Genomic DNA, 20798 nt, shown 5'->3' on the forward strand with positions numbered 1-20798 from the left:
TTCATATCCTAACATGCAAGTAAGTCTAAGCAAGTCAGGGGTGTACCTGTCAATTTGCTCCTACAGAGAAATCACCATTTCCACCAATAAACCCTAAGTAAGGAATTCAGTATGAACTCCAACCACAATGTCTGTCACACACATCAACGTGATTTTAACAAGCATTAAAAGGATATTCCAGGAAAACACCCCAATATTCAGACAGAAAATGATTTCCTAATCCTTCAAGTCATTGCTAGACCAGAAGAGGAAAATTTCAGTTTCTGGAATCCAATTTACAAACGTCTCTGACAACACGTATAGCTTCCCTACTGGCTTAGATGGTAAAGAATCTGCCTGCCATGCAGGGGACCTGGGTTCAATCCCTGGGTCGGGAAGATCCCCTGGAGAAGGGAATGGCAACCCACTCCAGTGTTCTGCCTGGAGAATCCCCTGGACAGAGGAGGCTAGCGGGCTGCAGTTCACGGGGTCGCAAAACGCTGGACACAACTAAGCGACAAACAGTTTCACCAACAGCCCCGACAGTGATGGTCTTCCCAGGACACACATACCCTGGGCGAATTGTTCCAATTGTTTAAGTACCGATGCAGATACTACTTGTACTCAGCCCTCCAGGTCTCAGTGTCTAGAACAAGGCAGGTCTGAGTTGCCCACTTTTTCTTGGCATAAAGCTCCATATCTTTGAAGACGAACATAGGAAGATCCCCTGGAGAGTGAAACAGCAACCCACTCCAGTCTTCTTGCCTGGAGAATCCCATGGACACATGAACCTGGAGAGCTATAGTCCATGGGGTTGCAGTCGGACACGACCGAGCAACAGCTCTGTAAACTCTAAGGGGACGCTTCCAGTTCTGCAGCTACTCCCTGTGTTGCCTGTGGACCCCGAGGGAAAGGGGACCCACACTTACGTCGGGGTTACATACAGTTGATAGCAAATTTATGCCAGAATGGAGAGCATCCACCCAAGGTGCTGTGCTGTGCCAAGTCATTCAGTCATGTTCAACTCTTTGCGACCCCATGGACTGCAGCCTGCCAGGCTCCTCTGTCCATAGGATCCTCCAGGCAAGAAGACTGGAGTGGGTCGCCATGCCCTCCTCCAGGGGATCTTTCCAACCCAGGGATCAAATCCGCATCTCTTACGTCTCCTGCATTGGCAGGCGGGCTCTTTACGACCGCCGCCACCTGGGAAGCCCACAGGGCACAGTCACATCACTCCTCCCATCACCTTATTCGGAGCCTGTGCGACTTCTTGTGGATCCGTAGCTTTAGCTTTTAGGTCATCGTTGGGCAGGTTTCCCCCAGGTTCAGTCCTTTGTGCCAAAGTCCGCAAGCTTCTCTTCTTCACTCCTGGGGGTTCAGGGGGCTCCCGTGTCTCCCTGGGGGCTGTCCTCTGCTTCTTCTGGAGTGGCCTCTCGTCCTCGGGGTCCTGGGCAGCTGTCACAGGGCGCAGTCTCTTCCTGCCTGTGACTCTTCCGTCTTCTCCCTGCTCCCTCTCGGGGGACGGGGAAACGCAACTTTCACCTGGGTGTTTTGCAGGCTCTCTGCTGCCCACAAGGTCTTCTGTGAATCTTACTTTAGGGGCCCTCAGGACTCTTCGGGATGTTTCTACAGGTCTTCTGTCTGCTGTTTGCTTTGAGGCTCTCTTGATGGCAGTAGAACTGCTTTCCAGTTCCTCGGCCTGATCAGGCTTTTGGAAGGGCTCCTGGAAACCGGCTGGGTCTTCCACCGTCTTCTCCTGAAATGCTTTTCGCCGACTCCTGACGCCAATGAAGTTTTCTGCTGAGTTCAGGTTCCTCCTTGACGTTTCCTTGGCCATCTTGATCTTGTTCTCATCGCCCACGGGTTCTGTGTGCGTCATTTCCCCTGGAGTCTGTGCAGGCCTGCTAAGCGCTGAGGGCTTGTCTACAGCCACTTTTCTTGGTGGTGACCTGAGCTGTTTCTGTCTACCTGTTCTCCTGGTGACTGGTTGTGCTGGTGGAGACTGGTGGGGCGCTGGAGCCATCATAACATCACTCACTGGTTCCTTGGCCCCATCTTGCTTTTGGAAGAGCTCTTTGGCACCGGCCAGGTCTTTCAGGGGTTGGGTCTTTTCCTTCAGTGTTCTTAGTCGGCTCCTGACCCCAATTACATTTTCTGCTGGATTGAGTTTCTGCTTTGAATTTTCCTTCAACACTCTGTTGTCTTTTTCATCATGTACAGGCTCGCTGTGTGTGGTTTCCCCTGGTGTCCGTGTGGGCTCTCTGAGCGCCGAGGGCCTTTCTATGTCCACTTTCTCTGGCGACGCCTTAAGTCGCCTCTTTCTGCTTGTTGGTCTGGTGATGGGTTTTGCTGGTGGAGACTGGCAGGGCATTGGAATGGTTGTAACATCACCCTCTGGCTCTTTGACCTGATCTGGGTCTTGGAAGAGCTCTTTGACGCTGGCTGGGTCTTCCAGGGGTTGGGTCTTTTCCCTCAGTGTTCTTAGCCGACTCCGGACTCCAGTTACATTTTCTGCAGGATTGAGTTTCTGCTTTGAATTTTCCTTCAACACTCTGTTTTCTTTTTCAACATGTACAGGCTCGCTGTGTGTGGTTTCCCCTGGTGTCCGTGTGGGCTCTCTGAGCGCCGAGGGCCTTTCTATGTCCACTTTCTCTGGCGACGCCTTAAGTCGCCTCTTTCTGCTTGTTGGTCTGGTGATGGGTTTTGCTGGTGGAGACTGGCGGGGCATTGGAATGGTTGTAACATCACCCTCTGGCTCTTTGACCTGATCTGGGTCTTGGAAGAGCTCTTTGACGCTGGCTGGGTCTTCCAGGGGTTGGGTCTTTTCCCTCAGTGTTCTTAGCTCACTCCGGACTCCAGTTACATTTTCTGCAGGATTGAGTTTCTGCCTTGGATTTTCCTTCAGCACTCTGCTGTCTTCTTCATCACGTGCAGGCTGGCCCCGTGTGCTTTCCCCTGGTGTCGGTGTGGGCTCTTCTTTGTCCACTTTCTCTGGTGATGACTTGGGCCGCCTCTTTCTGCTTATTGGCCTGGTGACCGGTTCTGCTGGTGGGGATGGGCGGGGCCCTGGAGCTATTGTAACATCACCGTCTGCTTCTTTGGCCTGATCTGGCTTTTGGAAGAGCTCTTTGACACTGGCTGAGTCTTCCAAGGGTTGGGTCTTTTTCTTAAGTGTTCTTAGCCGACTCCTGATGCCTATTACATTCTCTGCAGGACTCAGTTTCTGCCCTGAAGTTTCCTTCAACACCTTGCTGTCTTTTCCTTTGCCTACAGGCTCTGTGTGTGTATCCCCTGGCGTCTGTGTAGGCCCTGTGGACGCTGAGGGCTCTTCCATGGCCACTTTTCCTGGTGGTGACCTGAGCCGTCTCTGTCTGGTCGTTCTCCTGATGACTGGTTGAACTGGTGGAGACTGGCAGGACGCTGGAGCGATTTTTACATCACTCGCTGGTTCCTCAGTCTGGTTGGGGTTTTGGAAGGGCTCTTTGACCCTGGCTGGGTCTTCTGTGGGTTGGGCCTTTTCTTTAATGTTTCTTAGCCGACTCTTGACGCCAGTTACATTTTCTGCTGAGACCAGTTTCTGCCTTGAAGTTTTCTTACACACTTTGATGTCTTTTTCATCCTCTTCAGCTTCTCTCTGCATGCGTGTGGCTTCCTCTGGAGTCTGGGAGGGCCTCCTGAGTGCTGAGGGCTCTTCTACACCCACTTTCTCTGGCGATGACCTGAATTGTTTTTTTCTACCTGTTCTCCTGGTAACAGGTTCTGCTGGTGATTTACAGGGTATGGCAGGGGGATGGTCATCGATCATTATGGGTTGCTTTGCATGATCTGGGGTTTGGAAGAGCTCTTTGAAGCCACTCAGGTCTTCCAGGGGCTGGGCTTTCTCCTTAGTTATCCTTGGCCACCTCTTGTGTGCAGTTACGTTTTCTGCAGAGTCTGGTTTCTCTTCTGGAGCTTCCTGAGACACTGCAGTGCCTCTGTCACCATCTTCTGGTTCTCTGGGTGAGTGTGTGGTTTCCCCTGGTGTTTGCTGAGGCTTCCTGAGAGCTGAGCAGTCTTCCTGCCTGTCCACTGTCTTGGAAGGTGTCCTGAGATGCCCCCTTCTACCTGGTGTTATGGTGACTGGTTCTGGTTGTGGAGACTGGCAGAGCATTTGAGGGATACTGTTATCAGTCATTGGTTCCTTGGATTGACGTGGGGTTTGGAAGAGCTCTTTAAAGCCAGTCAGGTCTTCCAGGGGCTGGGCCTTTTCCTTAAGTGATGCTCTTGGCCGCCTCTTGCTTCCAGTTAAACTTTCTGCTGAGTCCAGTTTCTGCTTTGGAGTTTTCTTAAATGCTTTTTCTTCACCATCACCTGCTTGTTCTCCTTCTGAGTGCCTGGTTCCCCGTGGAGTCTGTGCGGGCCTCCTGAGTGCCGAGAGCTCCTCCTTTACACCCACTTTCTGGGGAGAGGACTTGAGTCGTCTCTTCTCACTTGTTGGTGTGTTGAATGGTTCTGCTGGTGGAGATGTACAGGGCATTGTGGTGAGTTTGTCATCAGTCATTGCTCCATTTGCACGATCTGGGGTTTGGAAGAGCTCTTTGAAGCCATCCAGGTCTTCCAAGAGTTGGGCCTTTTCCTGGGGTGTCCTTGGCCGCCTCTTGCTTGCAGTTGAATGTTCTGCAGGGTCTGGTTTCTCTTCTGGAGCTTCCCGAGACACTGCAGCGCCTCTGTGGCCACCCTCTGGTTCTTTGGGTGAGCGTGTGGTCACGCCTGGTGTATGTGTAGGCTTCCTGAGAGCTGAGCGGTCTTCCTGCATGTCCACTTTTTGGGAAGGTGTCCTGAGACTTCCGCTTCCACCTGGTGTTATGGTGACTGGTTCCAGTAGTGGAGACTGACAGAGCATCTTAGGGGTTTTGAGGACAGCCCTTGGCTCCTTGGTGTGATCTGGGGTCTGGAAGAGCTCTCTGAAGCCAGTCAGGTCTTCTAGAGATTGGACCTTTTCCTTAGGTGTTCTTAGCTGCCTCTTAATTCCAGGGTCCAGTTTCTGCCTCGGCGTTCCTGTGAATGCTTTGATGCCTTCAAAATCACTTGCTGCTTCTCCTGAGTGCCTGGTTCCCCGTGGAGTCTGTGCAGGCCTCCTGAGCACTGAGAGCTCCTCCTCTGTGCCCACTTCCCGGGGAGGTGACTTGAGTCGTCTCTTCTTACTGGTCGGCATGTTGACTGTTTCTGCTGGTGATTTATAGGGTGTTTTGGTGGTTTTGGCATCTGTCATGGGTTCCCTGGCTTGATCTGGGGTTTGGAAGAGCTCCTTAAAGCCAGTCAGGTCTTCCAGGGGCTGGGCCTTTCTCTTGGGTGTCCTTGGTCTCCTCTTGGCTGAAGGTACCTTTTCTGTAAGGTCTAGCATCTCTTCTGGAGCTTCCTGAGACACTGCAATGCCCTTGTCACCACCCTCTGGTTCTCTGGGTGACTGTGTGGTTTTTCCTGGTGTTTGTTGAGGTTTCCTGAGAGCTGAGAGGCCTTCCAGCACATTCACTTTTTGGGAAGGTGTCCTACTTGTGTTGACTGGTTCTGGTTGTGGAGATGTACAGGGTGTTTTGGTGGTTTTGGCATCTGTCATGGGTTCCCTGGCTTGATCTGGGGTTTGGAAGAGCTCCTTGAAGCCGGTCAGATCTTCCAGGGGCTGGGCCTTTCCCTTGGGTGTCCTTGGTCGCCTCTTGGCTGAAGGTACCTTTTCTGCAAGGTCTAGCATCTCTTCTGGAGCTTCCTGAGACACTGCAATGCCCTTGTCACCACCCTCTGGTTCTCTGGGTGACCGTGTGGCTTTTCCTGGTGTTTGTTGAGGTTTCCTGAGAGCTGAGAGGTCCTCCTGCACATTCACCTTCTGGGAAGGTGTCCTGAGACGTCCCCTTCTACTTGGTGTGTTGACTGGCTCTGACTGTGGAGATGTACAGGGTGTTTTGGTGGTTTTGTCATCAGTCATTGGTTCCTTGGCTTGATGAGGGGTTTGGAAGAGTTCTTTGAAGCCAGCCAGGTCTTCCAGAGGTGGGGCCTTTCCCTTGGGTGTCGTTGGCCTCCTCTTACTTCCAGCAGAATTCTCTGCAGGGCCCAGTTTCTGCTTTGGCGTTTCCTCAAACGATTCAGTGCTTTTATCATCAACTCCTGGTTCTCTGCACCATGTATGCATGGTTTGCCCTGACGCTGGTGTGTGTCTCCTAAGCACTGACAGTTCTTTCTCTGTATCCACCTTCCCAAGAAGTGTCCTGGGCTGTCTCTTTCTATTGGTTGGTGTGACAATTAACTCTGATTGGGAAGATGTGCAGAGCATTTGGGGTGTTTTGAGAACAGCCTTTGGCTCCTTGGTGTGATTTGGGGTCTGGAAGAGCTCTCTGAAGCCAGTCAGGTCTTCTAGAGATTGGACCTTTTCCTTGGGTGTTCTTAGCTGCCTCTTAATTCCAGTCACGTTTTCTGTAGGGTCCAGTTTCTGCCTTGGCATTTCCATGAATGCTTTGATATCTTCACCATCACCTGCTGCTTCTCCTTCTGAGTGCCTGGTTCCCCCTGGAGCCTGTGCAGGCCTCCTGAGCACTGAGAGCTCCTCCTCTATGCCCACTTCCCAGGGAGGTGACTTGAGTTGTCTCTTCTTACTGGTCGGCGTGTTGACTGGTTCTGCTGGTGGAGATTTACAGGGTATTGTGGTGGGTTTTTCATCTGTCATTGTATCCTTGGCTTGATGTGGAGTTTGGAAGAGCTCCTTAAAGCCAGCCAGGTGTTCCAGTAGTGGGGTCTTTCTCTTGGGTGTTCTTGACCTCCTCTTGGTTGCAGGTACCTTTTCTGCAAGGTCTAGCATCTCTTCTGGAGCTTCCTGAGATACTGCAATGCTTCTGTCACCAGCCTCTGGCTCTCTGGGTGATTGTGTGGTTTCCCCTGGTGTTTGCTGAGGTTTCCTGAGAGCTGAGAGGTCTTCTTGCACATCCATTTTCTGGGAAGGTGTTCTGAGACGTCCCCTTCTAGTTGGTGTCATGTTGACTGGTTTCAGTTGTGGAGACTGGCCAAGCATTTGGGGGGTTTTGACAATAGCCCTTGGCAGGTTGGTGTGGGTTGGGGTTTGGAAGAGTTCTCTGAAGCCAGTCAGGTCTTCGAGAGACTGGACATCTTCTTTAGGTGTCCTTGACTGCCTCTTAATTCCAGTCACATAATCTGCAGGGTCCATTTTCTGCCTTGGCATTTCCTTGGACACTTTGATGTCTTCACCATCTGCTGGTTCTCTATCTGAGTGCCCGGTTCCCCTTGGTATTTGTTGAGGTTTCCCGAGAGATGAGAGCTCCTCCTCTACGTCCACTTTCTGGGAAGGTGTCCTGAGACGTCCCCTTCTACTTGGTGTGTTGACTGTCTCCGGTTGAGAAGATTTACAGGGTGTTTTGGTGGTTTTGGCATCTGTCATGGGTTCCCTGGTTTGATCTGGGGTTTGGAAGAGCTCCTTGAAGCCGGTCAGATCTTCCAGGGGCTGGGCCTTTCCCTTGGGTGTCCTTGGTCGCCTCTTGGCTGAAGGTACCTTTTCTGCAAGGTCTAGCATCTCTTCTGGAGCTTCCTGAGACACTGCAATGCCCTTGTCACCACCCTCTGGTTCTCTGGGTGACCGTGTGGCTTTTCCTGGTGTTTGTTGAGGTTCCCTGAGAGCTGAGAGGTCCTCCTGCACATTCACCTTCTGGGAAGGTGTCCTGAGACGTCCCCTTCTACTTGGTGTGTTGACTGGCTCTGACTGTGGAGATGTACAGGGTGTTTTGGTGGTTTTGTCATCAGTCATTGGTTCCTTGGCTTGATGAGGGGTTTGGAAGAGTTCTTTGAAGCCAGCCAGGTCTTCCAGAGGTGGGGCCTTTCCCTTGGGTGTCGTTGGCCTCCTCTTACTTCCAGCAGAATTCTCTGCAGGGTCCAGTTTCTGCTTTGAAGTTTCCTTAAACAATTGGATGCTTTTAGCATCTCTTGATTCTCTTTGAGTGGGCGTGGCTTTCCCTGGAGTTTCCGAGAGCTTCCTAAGGTCCGAGAAACTTCCCACATCCACTTTCTGGGATGGTGTCTTGAGCTGTGTGCTCATCCTGGTGTGTATGCTGACTGCTCCTGGCTTGGGAGACTTACAGCTCATCCTTGTGGCTTTGTTCTTTGCATCCGTCACTTCCTTGGCATGAACTGGAGTCTGTAGGAGACTCAGGATGTCCACCTGCTTCTCCTCGGGCTCTGTGTCCTGCGATCTCTGGAGGGTGGTCAGGTCTGCCGCTGGTTCACACTTCAGCTCTGAGGCTCGTCTTGATCTCCTCACAGCTATCGTCTTTTCAGAATTTTCTTTTGATTTGATGTTTTGCTTACATTGTTCGAACGACTTTTCACTTTCCTTTGTGTCTCTCTCTGGCTTCAGCTCTGGTTGTGGTGTTTTCCTCAGACGTCTTCCCAAGATGTCCTCAACGGTGTCAGGTTTTGCGTCTTGGTTCTCTGGCCCTGTACCTGGCGTCTGCACACCGCTGAGCTCCGCAGACCTTCTAGACCTGTTTGCACTTGATGTTGCCTTTGGAGTCGCTGTCGTGGACACAGGAGTTTTTATCTCAGCAGCTATGGTTTTATTCGTGCTCCTTGGTGTTTTCACAGGATCTTCGCTCATTTTAATACTGGGGCGTCTCAAGGCAGGGCTTGCAGAACTTTGATCAGATGGCCCTTTCGCTGTATCGTGAGTCCTAGGAAACACATCTTCGCCTATAAAATATTAAAACACACATGATAAACAGATTCTGTTCACTGTGTTGTGCCAATTTGCTATCTGATTCTCATAAAATATTACTTAAAAGCTAGTTTTGACTCTCATCCACCCCAGGATATGAGGCTGTCTCTACCAGACAGAGATAAATCTGTCTGACGTGAACCACACCCATGTATGAATAATGCTGCTGCTGCTGCCGCTAAGTCACTTCAGTCGTGTCCGACTCTGCGCGACCCCATAGACTGCAGCCCACAAGGCTCCCCCATCCCTGGGATTCTCCAGGCAAGAACACTGGAGTGGGTTGCCATTTCCTTCTCCAGTGCATGAAAGTGAAAAATGAAAGTGAAGTCGCTCAGTCGTGTCTGACTCTTCGCGACCCCATGGACTGCAGCCCACCAGGCTCCTCCATCCATGGGATTTTCCAGGCAAGAGTACTGGAGTGGGGTGCCATTGCCTTCTCCGATGAATCATGTTAAGGGTGCTGTAGAGTGAGGTCATCATAGGTGGTGGTAAGGAGCTACAGGAATTAGGTAAAAGAAAAATAATTCCTTAGCAGGGGTTCCCTGGGACTTCCCTTGTGGTCCAGTGGTTAAACCTTCACCTTCCAAGCAAGAGGTATGGGTTCGAACACTGGTCAGGGAGCAAAAATCCCACATGCCTCTTGGCTAAAAAAAACGAAAATATAATACAGAAGCAGTATTGTAATGAATTCAATAGACTTGAAAAATAGTCCACATTAAGAAAAAAAAAAATCTTAAAAAAGAAAGAAAGGTCCTCTGAAGGCTGCCATCCAGGTCTCAGTGACAGACATTTTTTCCATCAAACCATAGAAACAGCTGTTCAATCTGCTGGACCACCAATGCAATAATGGGGATTATACTTAGCGTGCTTAGGGTCTGTGTTACACAGGACACATCTATTTTTCAGCGATAGGAAGCACCTCAAGCATAGCATGCTGTTCTCTCTAAGACAGGCACATGGTGATCAGTGTCAATGGCAGAGAAGATAGACATCGTGTGTCCATCTCACACTCATCCTGTGGCAGGTGTCTACCTCAGAGAAGCCTCAGTACCTGCGCGGTGGACACCTGCTGTCTTTCTCTTTGCCGACAGCACTTTCACATCTGAGTAATTTACCTACAAGTATGATGAGAGCTTCCCTTCTAGCTAAGTTGGTAAACAATCTGCCTGCAATGCAGGAGACATAGGTTTGATCCCCGGATCAGGAAGATTCCCTAGAGAAGGAAATGGCAACCCACTCCAGTATTCTTGCCTGGAGAATCCCATGGACAGAGGAGCCTGGCAGGCTACAGTCCATGGGCTCGCAAGAGTAGGACACAACCTAGTGACTAAACCACCACCATGATGAGAGAGGGCTTCCCAGGTGGCACTAGTGGTAAAGCACCCGCTGTCAATGCAGGAGACTTAAAAGACACAGGTTTGATCTCTGGGTGGGGAAGATCCCCTGGAGGAAGGCATCGCAACCCATTCCAGTATTCTTGCCTGGAGAATCCCATGGCCAGAGGAGTCTGGTGGGCTACATACAGTCCATGGGGTCACAAAGAGTCAGACGCAACAAGCGACCTAGCACACGCACACACACACGAAGAGAGATGATTACACTTGGCTGCTTGTCAACCTCTTCACTTATGCAAGATGAAGAAGGCCACGTGCACAGAGGGAGCTTATGGTTAGTAAACGGGTTTGCCTTTTTATGCAAGTCTCTGAAAGTCAGTGCTGGTTCTACTGCTGATAGAAATTCCCCCTATAAACAATAGGACAAAGAAGCTGGGCAGCATTATCTGTCGTAGAGAGATAATACCATAGCTTTTGTAACAAAAGAAGACTGTCTACAGTTCTGACTGAAAAGATCAAAGTGCTGGGGTAAAAAAAGGAAACCAACCAAAATTTTCCAAAGTGCACAGCAGAGGTTTTTCTCCTGAATGAGGTCCTGGAAGCTCTTTTCCAAGCAAATCCTCTGAATTTGGAAAAGTGGGGGGACACATGCTCATCCTTTGCGGCTTCTCTTTTACTGGTGTCTTGAACATTTCAGGCAGCCCTGTCACACAACAGTGGAAAAGCAGTTAGTAGACTGCCCATACCTGCAAACAAGCATGCCCGTCAAGCACAAGAGGGGATGGCAGAAGCCAAATAACAGATCACCCCCTAGAATTCCAGGGATAGAGTCTCAGGAGAGGGTGATGCTGGTTGTGAACCCATTTTTAGAAGCGGGCACTGGGGAGTTAGATCATTTATCACATCTCCTCTGCCCTTCTTGGAAAGATCTAATGAAGGAGGTCGACATCTGCAGTCTTTTAGTGTTCTCCAGATGTGAGTGCTGCGGAGAGGACAGAGATTGCCCTGTGGGGGGTCTCCCTACCATGCCTGCCGAAACCTAGGGCCCTCAAGCTTCCTGAAAACGTCCTTAGGGACGCAGTTCTGGAGTTCATGTACAAACAAAATGTCTCCAGATTTTAAAAGTGACACAGGACTGCCCATTTTTAGTACTCTCAAGTAATAATATCACCTCCTTTTCATTTTAACACCAAAAGGCAGTACTAACAAAACCTCAAGGGGAAAAAAAAAATACAGTTCTCCAAAGGGAAGATTTAAGTTTCTCAAACATTCATTATCCCCCATTCTCCTTATTGTTCTCATTCTGACAACAATGGATCAAAAAGATGCTCTCAGGCTGGCAACATCTGCAAAGTGTGTTTGGCAGCCTGTTCTGAAGGTACCCAAGCCAGCCAAGCCCCTTAAAACCTCATCCATCCACTACTGCTCAGGCCTCACTGAAAATATCCAGGATATTTAGGCTTCATCACGTGTTAATGTTTTGTCATAAAAGTACTCACACTGAGGGTGACCATTGTTGCATGTCTACAAAATGTTTTGGAGGAAGGCTGAGAACACCCACACCCCATGTGCTAAGTATTTAAACTTCTCTTCATCTTTGTCTTCACTGTTTCACGACATACACCTTAACACACTCTCAGTGTACACAATTTACAGGGATACACAGATACACATGGAGGTGCATGTTGGGTGGTGTAAGCTCTAATTTTTTTTTTTTTTTAATTTTTATTTGTTTATGTTTGGCTGTGCAGGGGGTCTTCACTGCTGAGTGGGCTTTTCCCTGGTTGTGGCAACTGGGGGCTGCTCTTGAGTTATGGTCTGCAGGTTCCTCATGGCGGTGGCTTCTCCTGCTGCAGAACACGGGCTCTGGAGCACAGGCTCAGTACTTGAGGCACATGTGCTTAGTTACTCCACAGGCTCAGTACTTGAGGCACATGCGCTTAGTTACCCCGCAGCACGTGGGATCCTCCCAGACCAGGGCTCGAACCTGTGTCTCCTGCATTGGCAGGCGGATTCTTATCCACTGGGCCACCACGGAAGCCCGAGCTCCAGGTTTTTTTTCCCCTCATGGGGCATCCTCCCAGAATGACTTGTAGTTTACTTTTAAAAAGCTAAATGTGTTGCTCCAGATGTGACTTTAATTAGAGGGCATCTTGCATTGTTATATAAGTGGTACAGTAATTTTCCCGTCTGAAAATCTGCCAGGAGATAAAAACGGGATGCCACCTAATGGATGCAAGTGTCACCTCCCACCAGAAGTGGGAGCTCAGAAGGGAAGCCACTGGGCAAGCCATGCACCAATAGCATCAAAGCTCAGAGCCAGGGCCCTGCCGTGGCCCTAACCTGGTCCAAGCACAAGCAGGTCACATCATACTTTAAAAATGGCAACACTGGCTCAACTACAAAAGGTTCAAGGAAGCCCTTCCACAGGCCTTTGTTCCACAAAACAAGGGGAGGAAGTCTTCAAGAAGCAAAATATCACTTAAATCAAATACCCCAACTCTGGGGTAACCCACTGGTAGAGATGCAAAGAAAGGGCAATTATACAAGCAAGCCTGCTTTCCTCACCAAGCACACAGTGGCTGCCAGTTCTCCTGTACCTGTGCTGCTCTGCCAGGCAATGATGTGCATTCACTTAGGGAACCACCAAGGATCTACCGAATAGCACACGGAACTATACTCCATTTCCGAGTATAACTCATACTGTAGTAGTAACTCATACTGGAAAAGAATTTTAAAAAGAATACAGCCGTCACCTGGTGGTCCAGTGGTTAAGAATTTGCCTTCCAATGTAGCGGACATGGGTTTGATCCCTGGTCAAGGAACTAAGATCCCATATGTCAGAGGGGCAACTCAGCCTGCGTGTCTCAACTACTGAGCCTGCGTCACCATGACTAGAGAGAAGCCTGTTGCCACAAAGGACTGACACCGCCAGACGAGTAAAACAGCTGAGGAAATATTTTTTTTAAATAATTATATACATATATATTTGAATCTCTGTGCTACACACTTAAAACTAACACAACACTGTAAACCAACTGCTCTTCAATCCAAAGGGAAAACAAGTGTGCATTTCCCATCTGCTTCCTGCAGGACATGTGACCCCAGATCGTCGGGGACCGGTCCTTGCTCTCCAATCCAGCTCCCTCTTCCTTGAACACCATGCCGCCCCCCGCCCCCGAGTTGTCTGGATTATTTATCTTCCTGTCCCAGGCACAGCAGATAAACAAACGAAATGCCCACCCAGGTGGAACCCCCACAGGAGGAGGACAGAGCTCTGGTTTATAAGAGACAGGGCTATGCTTTTACCTGAAAGATCTTCACTGAAGTCCCTCGGTTTGCTGACCAAGAAGTTGTTTATCACCCTGTAGGGCCGAGCCGGTGCGGTCACTTTCTCGAGCTGAGCTTTCCCTATGACGATGGTGCAGGGAGAGTTCGCGTGGCCGGTGCTGAACTGACTGTGAACGGGGCCGGGCGGCTTCTGGAAAACGATCCGGATATCGACAACACGTCAAAGCCTGAAAGCCACCCTTCACATCCCCCTGATGCAAGAGCACACGCCACGTTGGAACACGCACCTTCGGAGTGTTGGCTCTTCTCTGCCGTCTGCCCGGTTGCTTGGGAAGGCCACGTTTCGCAGCTTTATTCTGGGCCTGCTTGGCACCGAGTTTCACCACATCTGCCCATGATCTTGCCACTGTCACGGGAAAGAGATGCGGAGACATTCCCAAACCGGCACCCACAGGAAAGTCCGCCTCGAACCCCATTTGCAGACACCACGCACTTACCGATCAAATTGGCTTCCGAGGCACCGCTCCTTCTCCTGGAGAAAATCGTCTGGAGGATCCCATGCTGGTTCCGCTCCAGGGAGGCTCTCTGGGGAGGGAGGCTGCTGCTCCGTCTCCCTCCTTTTCTGGGGACATCTGTCTGATGCGGGGACCTGCTGACCCCGGACACGCAAGACACCTTGGACAGCCTGCGGCATCGGTCAGGAGTGGCCGCAGAAGCGTGGACGGCGTTAGCAGCCAGAGGGCTCATGAAGGCATCCGGTGAGGTCACTTTCAGACGGACTTCTGAAGAATCTTCTTTCCCTGATGGCTGGGGCTGCTCCTGGCAAGATTGGAATGTGTAGGAAACCTTACCCCAAATATAACATCCGTGTAATGAATGTGAAAACCCTACCCATGCAACAATTTTAGTCGTGCAAATCTCGAAGCACCGGCTGCCCTGACTAGTGTCTGTCAAGCGTACAGTGGAGATAGGAGTCTGTGTCTCTCACTTAAAAAGAAGGGGGAAAAGAAAGCACTGAATAAGTCTTAACTGAGGCATTTCCAGTGGAAAGGTGGAAGGAACTTCCTGATGAGTGGGGCTCTGATCTATATCCAAGGAAACACACTTCGTGGGAATCTAACCACCTCGGGTCAGCGTGGGTTCCAAACCCATCAGAAGGTTGGGTTCGGCCCGTTTCCAGGGCTCATACAAAAGAGGTGGGAAGGAGACATACCAACAGGAAAAGAAAATTAACTGAAATGAAAAGAAATTAAAGACTACCCAGGCCCTGTGGAGAAGGGGAGCTAGGGGGTGGGGTCCACACCTCTCTAGAGATGTAAAGTCACACCCCTAAAGGGTCAGTGATGAAAAATTCTAAAGAGCTGACGGTCAAAACCATGGTGTGCATGCCATCCAAGCTCTGTCTTTCACCTCGTCATTCTAAAAGGGAAAAAACACAATCTTACGGCTCTGTCTTTCCAAATGGTATTTAACTATAACCCGAGCGTGACTACCTGGCCCAGAAGTGTGGGCGGCAGGCCGCCTCTGCAGAGAAGGGAGGTCCTGAGGACCCACCTGTGCTCAGGCACCCTTGGGTTGTGGTTCGGAACTCAGGGTCCATTTGCCAACACCCCTGGGAATGCGTCCTCACAGAGATGTTGGCTTTTTATTTTTTTCTTAGAAAGAAGGTCTTCACTGTCATTCTACTAGTGTGAGAGGTTTGTAAAGAGTGAAAAAAAAAGTGTTCGTCACTTCAGTCACATCCAACCCTTTGCAACCTCATGGACTGTAACCCACCAGGCTCCTCTGTCCATGGGATTTCCCAGGCAAGAATGGTGGAGTGGGTTACCAGTCCCTTCTCCAGGGGATCTTCCTGACCCAGGGATCAAATCCGGGTCTCCTGCACTGCAGGCAGATCCTTTACCGCTGAGCCACCAGGGAAGCCCTTGGAAAAAGTGTGGACCAAGGATGTACACCATCATCAGACCCCAGGGGGACCCGTGGGGAGCCTCACCTTGATGATTTTCTTCAGGACGGTGGGCGTGTGGGCGGCCAGTGACCGTCTTTGCTTTGGCGTCTCTCCTCTTTTGAGAGGTGTGTTGGGAGGTAAGTTTTCGTCGAATAATTCGGGTCTCAGGCAACCCCCAAAGGAGACCCGCCTCCTCTTTGCAGCCATGCCCTCCATCTTATCTAGAGGAATGGGCATAGATGTCAGAGTGCAAAGGAAACTGCGCCCCAGGTGTGACCTGCTTCCACTAACCATTAAAGACAAACCTACTGCGAGTTCCCTGAGGCCTGGCACCTCACCACCCTCATACTCTCCTGATGCTGACGAAGCTAACGAAAGATCCAGGACAAACCACGAAATGCCAAGACCCAACGCAACAGTGCAAGGACTCTGTTTACACGGTGACAAGTCCTGTGCGGACGGAGCCTAATGCAGGGCATGGCTGATCAATGGTCCCCACTGTGGACCACGGGGATGCCAGCGATGAGCTCCCTCATCAGTGGTCCCCACTGGTGGACCAGGGCGATGCCAGCGATGAGCTCCAGCAGTGGCCTGAGTAGGCTTTCCCAAGGGACTCACACTCAGGCCTCACCCAGACCTGCATGTGAGTGGAACCAGGGGCTGGAAGCTTTTCCCGGAGATCTGGACAGACAGGCCCAACTACACACCTTTGTGAACTGCTCATTAACACAAACCCTTGTCTAAGTGACATGCCCCATTTGTGACACTCATGGGGAACACCATGAAGTCATGCACATGAGTCTGATTTCAGAACCACACACCCCACCCCACGGGCTCCCTGCAGATGCAGAGCTGACAGCCGGGCACAGCCTCTGAGCACCCAGGGGGTCCCCATGAGGACTGTGAGCCGGGTATAGCCTGAGAGCACCCAGGGGTCCCCGTGAGGACTATAAGCCGGGCACAGCCTGAGAGCACCCGGGAGTCCCCCCGGAGGACTATGAGCTGGGCACAGCCTCTGAGCACCCAGCAGCCCCGTGAGGACTGTGAGCCGGGCACAGCCTGAGAGTACCCGGGAGTCCCCCCTGAGGACTGTGAGCCGGGCACAGCCTCTGAGCACCTGGGGTCCCCTAGGGAGTGTGGGAGGCTCCCGAGCTGCCCCTCCTGCCCCACGGGTCACATCTCTGCCGCCCGCGGCATGCCATCAGGTGGCTTCCCCACTTGCAGAAGAGAATATGACACCTGTCCCACGGGCCCACCTGTGCCAGCATGGAGGCTGGGGAGCAGGTGTCTGAAGGGCACCCACAGCAGCACCTGGCACATAAACCCACGGAGGCAGTCCAAGGGTGTTCTAGGAACCACTCCACATGAAAAGATTTCCAAGGGGTTTCCACTGCTTATTCTAAAGGCCCAACTTATAGGATATAAGAGCTTATAGTTCAGAACTGAACTTCTATGAAAAGCAATTATGCTCAAGCTTATTCTCCCAAGAATCAAATATATTTTGGGGCCACCCTATCTCCTTAGACCCCTGCTAGTTCTTCCCTAGTAGTCAGCACCTCCTCTGGTTGGTGAGTTATCAGGGTTTTCACATAAATCTATGGGCAGATGACGAATATGGCTCTTAACACGGTCCCTAAGTGCCTCAGAGCGAATCATTAGCAAATGAAGGAAGGACCGCTAATTCACACCTAGACACAAGGTAGGCGCAAACTTCAGGGGGGAAATAAATGGACAGTTAAACAGACTTACTCGTGGAATCACCAAAGCTGCTGACGTCAGCTGCGTCGAGACCGGATAACCCAGGGCCCACTTGTCCAGTTGCCGGGCCCAGCTTCTCAGGCTTGTTGAGAAGATCGCTCTCAATCTTCCTTTCTACTTGAAGGGCCAGTGGAGCTGAGATCATCGGAGGTGGAATCTCAGTTTCTGCAGTCAGACGGTCAACATTTGCAGGAACACTCTTCCTCTTTCTGGAGAAAAGCTTTTCTGGTGTATTTTCAAAACTCCCAATTTTAACAGGTGTTTGATTTCCAGGCAAGAACTTCTGGGGAGTGAACATCTGGTCATCTGCCCTGGAGCCTTCACTTTGGTCTAGACTCTGGGATGCATGGCCACCGCCGACACTCGGGTCTTCACTCCGCTGCCTCCGGGAGGGGCTGTGTGGTGAACACCGCAGGGGCATTGTGGTTTGCTGTGAACACCGCACAGGGGTCCTGGTTTTCCTTGTCTCCGTCTCCGTGAGGGCGATGCCAGGACTCTTGGGCTCCTTGGGCATTTGAACCGGCTCCCCACTCCCGTCTCCCTCAGTCTGGCTACTTCCTTGCTCCCCCAAACCAGGGTCTGCCTTCATGTGGGGGCTTTGGCCCGACTTCCGTCTGGATTTGGGGGAGACCAGAGTCTCGTCCTGTAATCCATCAGCGCTTTCTCTGCCTGCTGTGCAGTGATGCTGCAGTCCTGATTTTCTGCGATTCTGCAGAACATTGTCTTTTCCTGGGTTCACATCTAACTCCACTTTCATTGACTCGTAAAGCTTCCTAAAGGGAGACTCACTTTGGTCACTCCTCTTAAGACATTGTATGGAGGAAAGAGCCTTCGGTTCTTCACGACAGGTCCCTGATGCTACACTGCGATCTTCTTTCAAGTCCCCAGTGGTAGGATCCGTCGGACCTCTGCAGGTATCTCCAGGAAGTTCTGAGGAACGAACACGACTGGGTGTTTTCCTGGACACATGGTCTTCCTGGCGCCCTGAGATAGCGTGTGTGGCCGTGACGTCTTCCCCGTGGGCCACAGGCCTTCCTGAAACAGCTTCTTCCGTGACTTCTGAATGGGCGCTGGAATCTTGAGCTTTCCCTTCTTGACAATGAATTATGAAATAAGAAGTTTGAGATTTTCTCAATGATTTTAACATGCGCAATATGCACATTTTGGAAACTATTTCAAACTGTCTTAAAAACCTAGCTTTTCACTTGGCCTAAAACTTTCTTAATGTCCAAAATGCATGGTGACAGTATTCTGACACTAATATTACAAACCAAATAGATAAAGCACTTCAGCGTGTGACAGCCAGTCTCAGGCATCCAGTGCTGCCAACCTGCCCAGAATTGAGGGGACAACCGAGTCGGCAATGTGTCTCCACGTGGACCCTCCATCCAGCATGGCGCCCAAACACCACCTGGGGGAAAGGTTAACTCGGGTGCCTGCCTATGTCTGTCCCTTCCTCACCACAAGTCTACATGAAGAACTGATCTTACAGGATCTCAGGAAAACAAACGAAAACAAAAAACTACTGACCTGGATTGGAAGATAAGCTGGATCTTGAGACCCGACGTGAAGCTTCCTGTAAATGGGCAAAATACGAAGATCAATTTAGAAGCCTTTTCAGATACTGACAGTAAATCATATTTACTGAGATACTCTTCCGGCGGGATGGCCTTCTCTACCCTACTGCTCTTTAGGACTTGAAGAGACTTTGGGAAATGAGCCCAGACCTTCAGGTGCTGGTGCTCACAACACAAGGATTTCTCAGATGGTTTTTTAATTCATTGAACTTCTGTGAAAGAAGAATCAAAGCTGAAAGTCAACATCACCTACCCTCAGGGTCTGGGAACCTACCAAAGGCACAGGGTCATCGACTTCACACTCCGTTTTAGCAAAAATTGGCTACAGGATCCGTGGGGGAAGTGGGATTAATTTAGCATGTGGGCTCTCTGCTGGCAGACACTGGAGGTGTATCTGAAAGCCCAGGAGTTAAGGCAGAGGTGAACAGCGCGCCCAGAGGCTCTGCACCCTCAGAGCACTGGGATCAGATCTAGCTTTCCTGCTTGGCCGCCTTCATGATCTTTCCCAGGCAGCTTTTTATCCGGTGAAGACCGACTACAGAATAACAAGAATACAGGATACAAAGTCCAATACTGTTCTGAAGTTAGAAGAATAATGTCCTCTGAATCACTGGGGGAAATCACAAAATATACCCAACGGCAAATACTTTAACTTCTGTCTTTAATCAATTTCCGATTTCTTGGTATTGAATGCACTGCTTCTCAAACTTCCTGTGTGAGGGCTCAGTTTCTGAACAATAAAAACCAATTAAAATTTAAAAAGTCTGTACAAAATATAAGCCCGTATTTTTTGCACGATAATATCCAACAGTCATAAAGATCAGTCAGATGACATGTTCTAAGTATTCAATTTCGATATTTCTGTTATCCCAACCCAGATAACACTCTGGTCACAGACCCTTGGAACCCCCTATCTAACCCTTAGTTCAACTTTTTGATTGGTTTCTTTATACCCACTCACAAGTTAGAGTTACAAGTTCACAAAACTCCAGGAGATAGTGAAGGACAGGGAAGCCTGGCATGCTGAAGTCCATGGAGTCACAAAGAGTTGGACACGACTGAGTGAATGAATAACAACAGCAAGTTGGAGGGTGTGGTGATAGACGGGATACCTCAGAAGCTGTGTGTGGGAGTATTTAGTTGCTCAGTCGCATCTGACTCTTTTCGACCCCCATGGACTGTAGCCCACCAGGCTCCTCTGTCCATGGATTTTTCTAGGAAAGAATACTGGCATGGGTTGCCATTATCTCTTCCAGAGTATCTTCCAGACCCAGGGACCAAACCCACATCTCCTGCACTGGCAGGCAGATTCTTTACCACCTGGGAAGCCCTCAGAAGCTAGCCTTCCCCCAAAGCTGATGAGCAGGTTGACATTAGTTACTTCTCTCGGGAAGGAGGAGCACCTTCAAATGCAGAGCCTCTGGCTGATCTCAGGAGTCCCTGTGATAAGACTCTGAAGCCAGGGTATTGCAACCTGGTCAGACAAGACTAGCTTGAGTAGCTTTGTAAAAAGGAGGATGGACAGGAAGTCTCAGGATTTACCTGGAACATTCTAAGTCCTACTAAATCTCCCAGAACTGCATTTTAGGAAGACGGACCATTTGGAATGTGTTCTCTCCACTGATAAACAAAAGGCACTGACTCTCTTTCAGTGTTATGGGTCATCTGTCCATCAAACCTGGAAAGCATCTCTGCCACCCACAACTCTAATGTGATTATCTCAGAAAAATAAAAATGGATGAATAAATGGGGTACAAAATGAACCACCAGATCCCATGGTTCTGGAATCAGAGTTCTATGTCAGGGCTGTCTTATCCAAAGGTTTGCAAAATCAGATTGTGAGACACTTGAGGAGACTTTGGGGCCCAAAGTGTGACACTCAGTACTCGCACGTTGAATAAAAGAGGAATGGTAGCTTAGATTATACTGATATATCTAAGTCCAGCTTGCTTAATACCTTAGTGACACTTCCTACTATAACTGGTAAACTGTTCTCCCGGGTAACAAAACACACTGTCAGTGCAGACAAATGCTTTCATATCATCATGCAAAAAAGACTCAGAGCCCAAAGCTGGGTGACATCCCCCATCACCTGGTCCCGTCTTTGTCCCGGAAATCCAGGTGACTTGCTTCCATCTTGATGACTTTCATTTTCATACCTGAAG

The 20798-nt window shown here is 50.1% G+C and overlaps 1 protein-coding gene across 3 annotated transcripts in view; it reads right to left on the bottom strand.

The window, feature by feature from the left end:
• Window positions 1-20798, bottom strand: part of MKI67 (marker of proliferation Ki-67) — a 30408-nt gene that overhangs the window by 2772 nt on the left and 6838 nt on the right. For 2 of the 3 annotated variants that reach the window (XM_086377860.1, XM_086377862.1), the window contains exons 5-13: window positions 20726-20792; window positions 18587-18632; window positions 17048-18148; window positions 15344-15519; window positions 13848-14169; window positions 13638-13756; window positions 13369-13540; window positions 10607-10762; window positions 1226-8700 (exon numbers count right to left, since the gene is read on the bottom strand). In XM_086377860.1, the coding sequence (XP_086233986.1) occupies window positions 1226-8700; window positions 10607-10762; window positions 13369-13540; window positions 13638-13756; window positions 13848-14169; window positions 15344-15519; window positions 17048-18148; window positions 18587-18632; window positions 20726-20792 (9634 nt within the window). The remainder of the gene's footprint in view (window positions 1-1225; window positions 8701-10606; window positions 10763-13368; window positions 13541-13637; window positions 13757-13847; window positions 14170-15343; window positions 15520-17047; window positions 18149-18586; window positions 18633-20725; window positions 20793-20798) is intronic. The other variant, XM_086377861.1, reaches the window with a different exon arrangement.

This window comes from Bos grunniens, chromosome 26, assembly GCF_055505025.1.
Source record: "Bos grunniens cultivar Pamir isolate PY7600 chromosome 26, Bosgru_T2T1.0, whole genome shotgun sequence".
Lineage (NCBI taxonomy): Eukaryota > Metazoa > Chordata > Mammalia > Artiodactyla > Bovidae > Bos > Bos grunniens.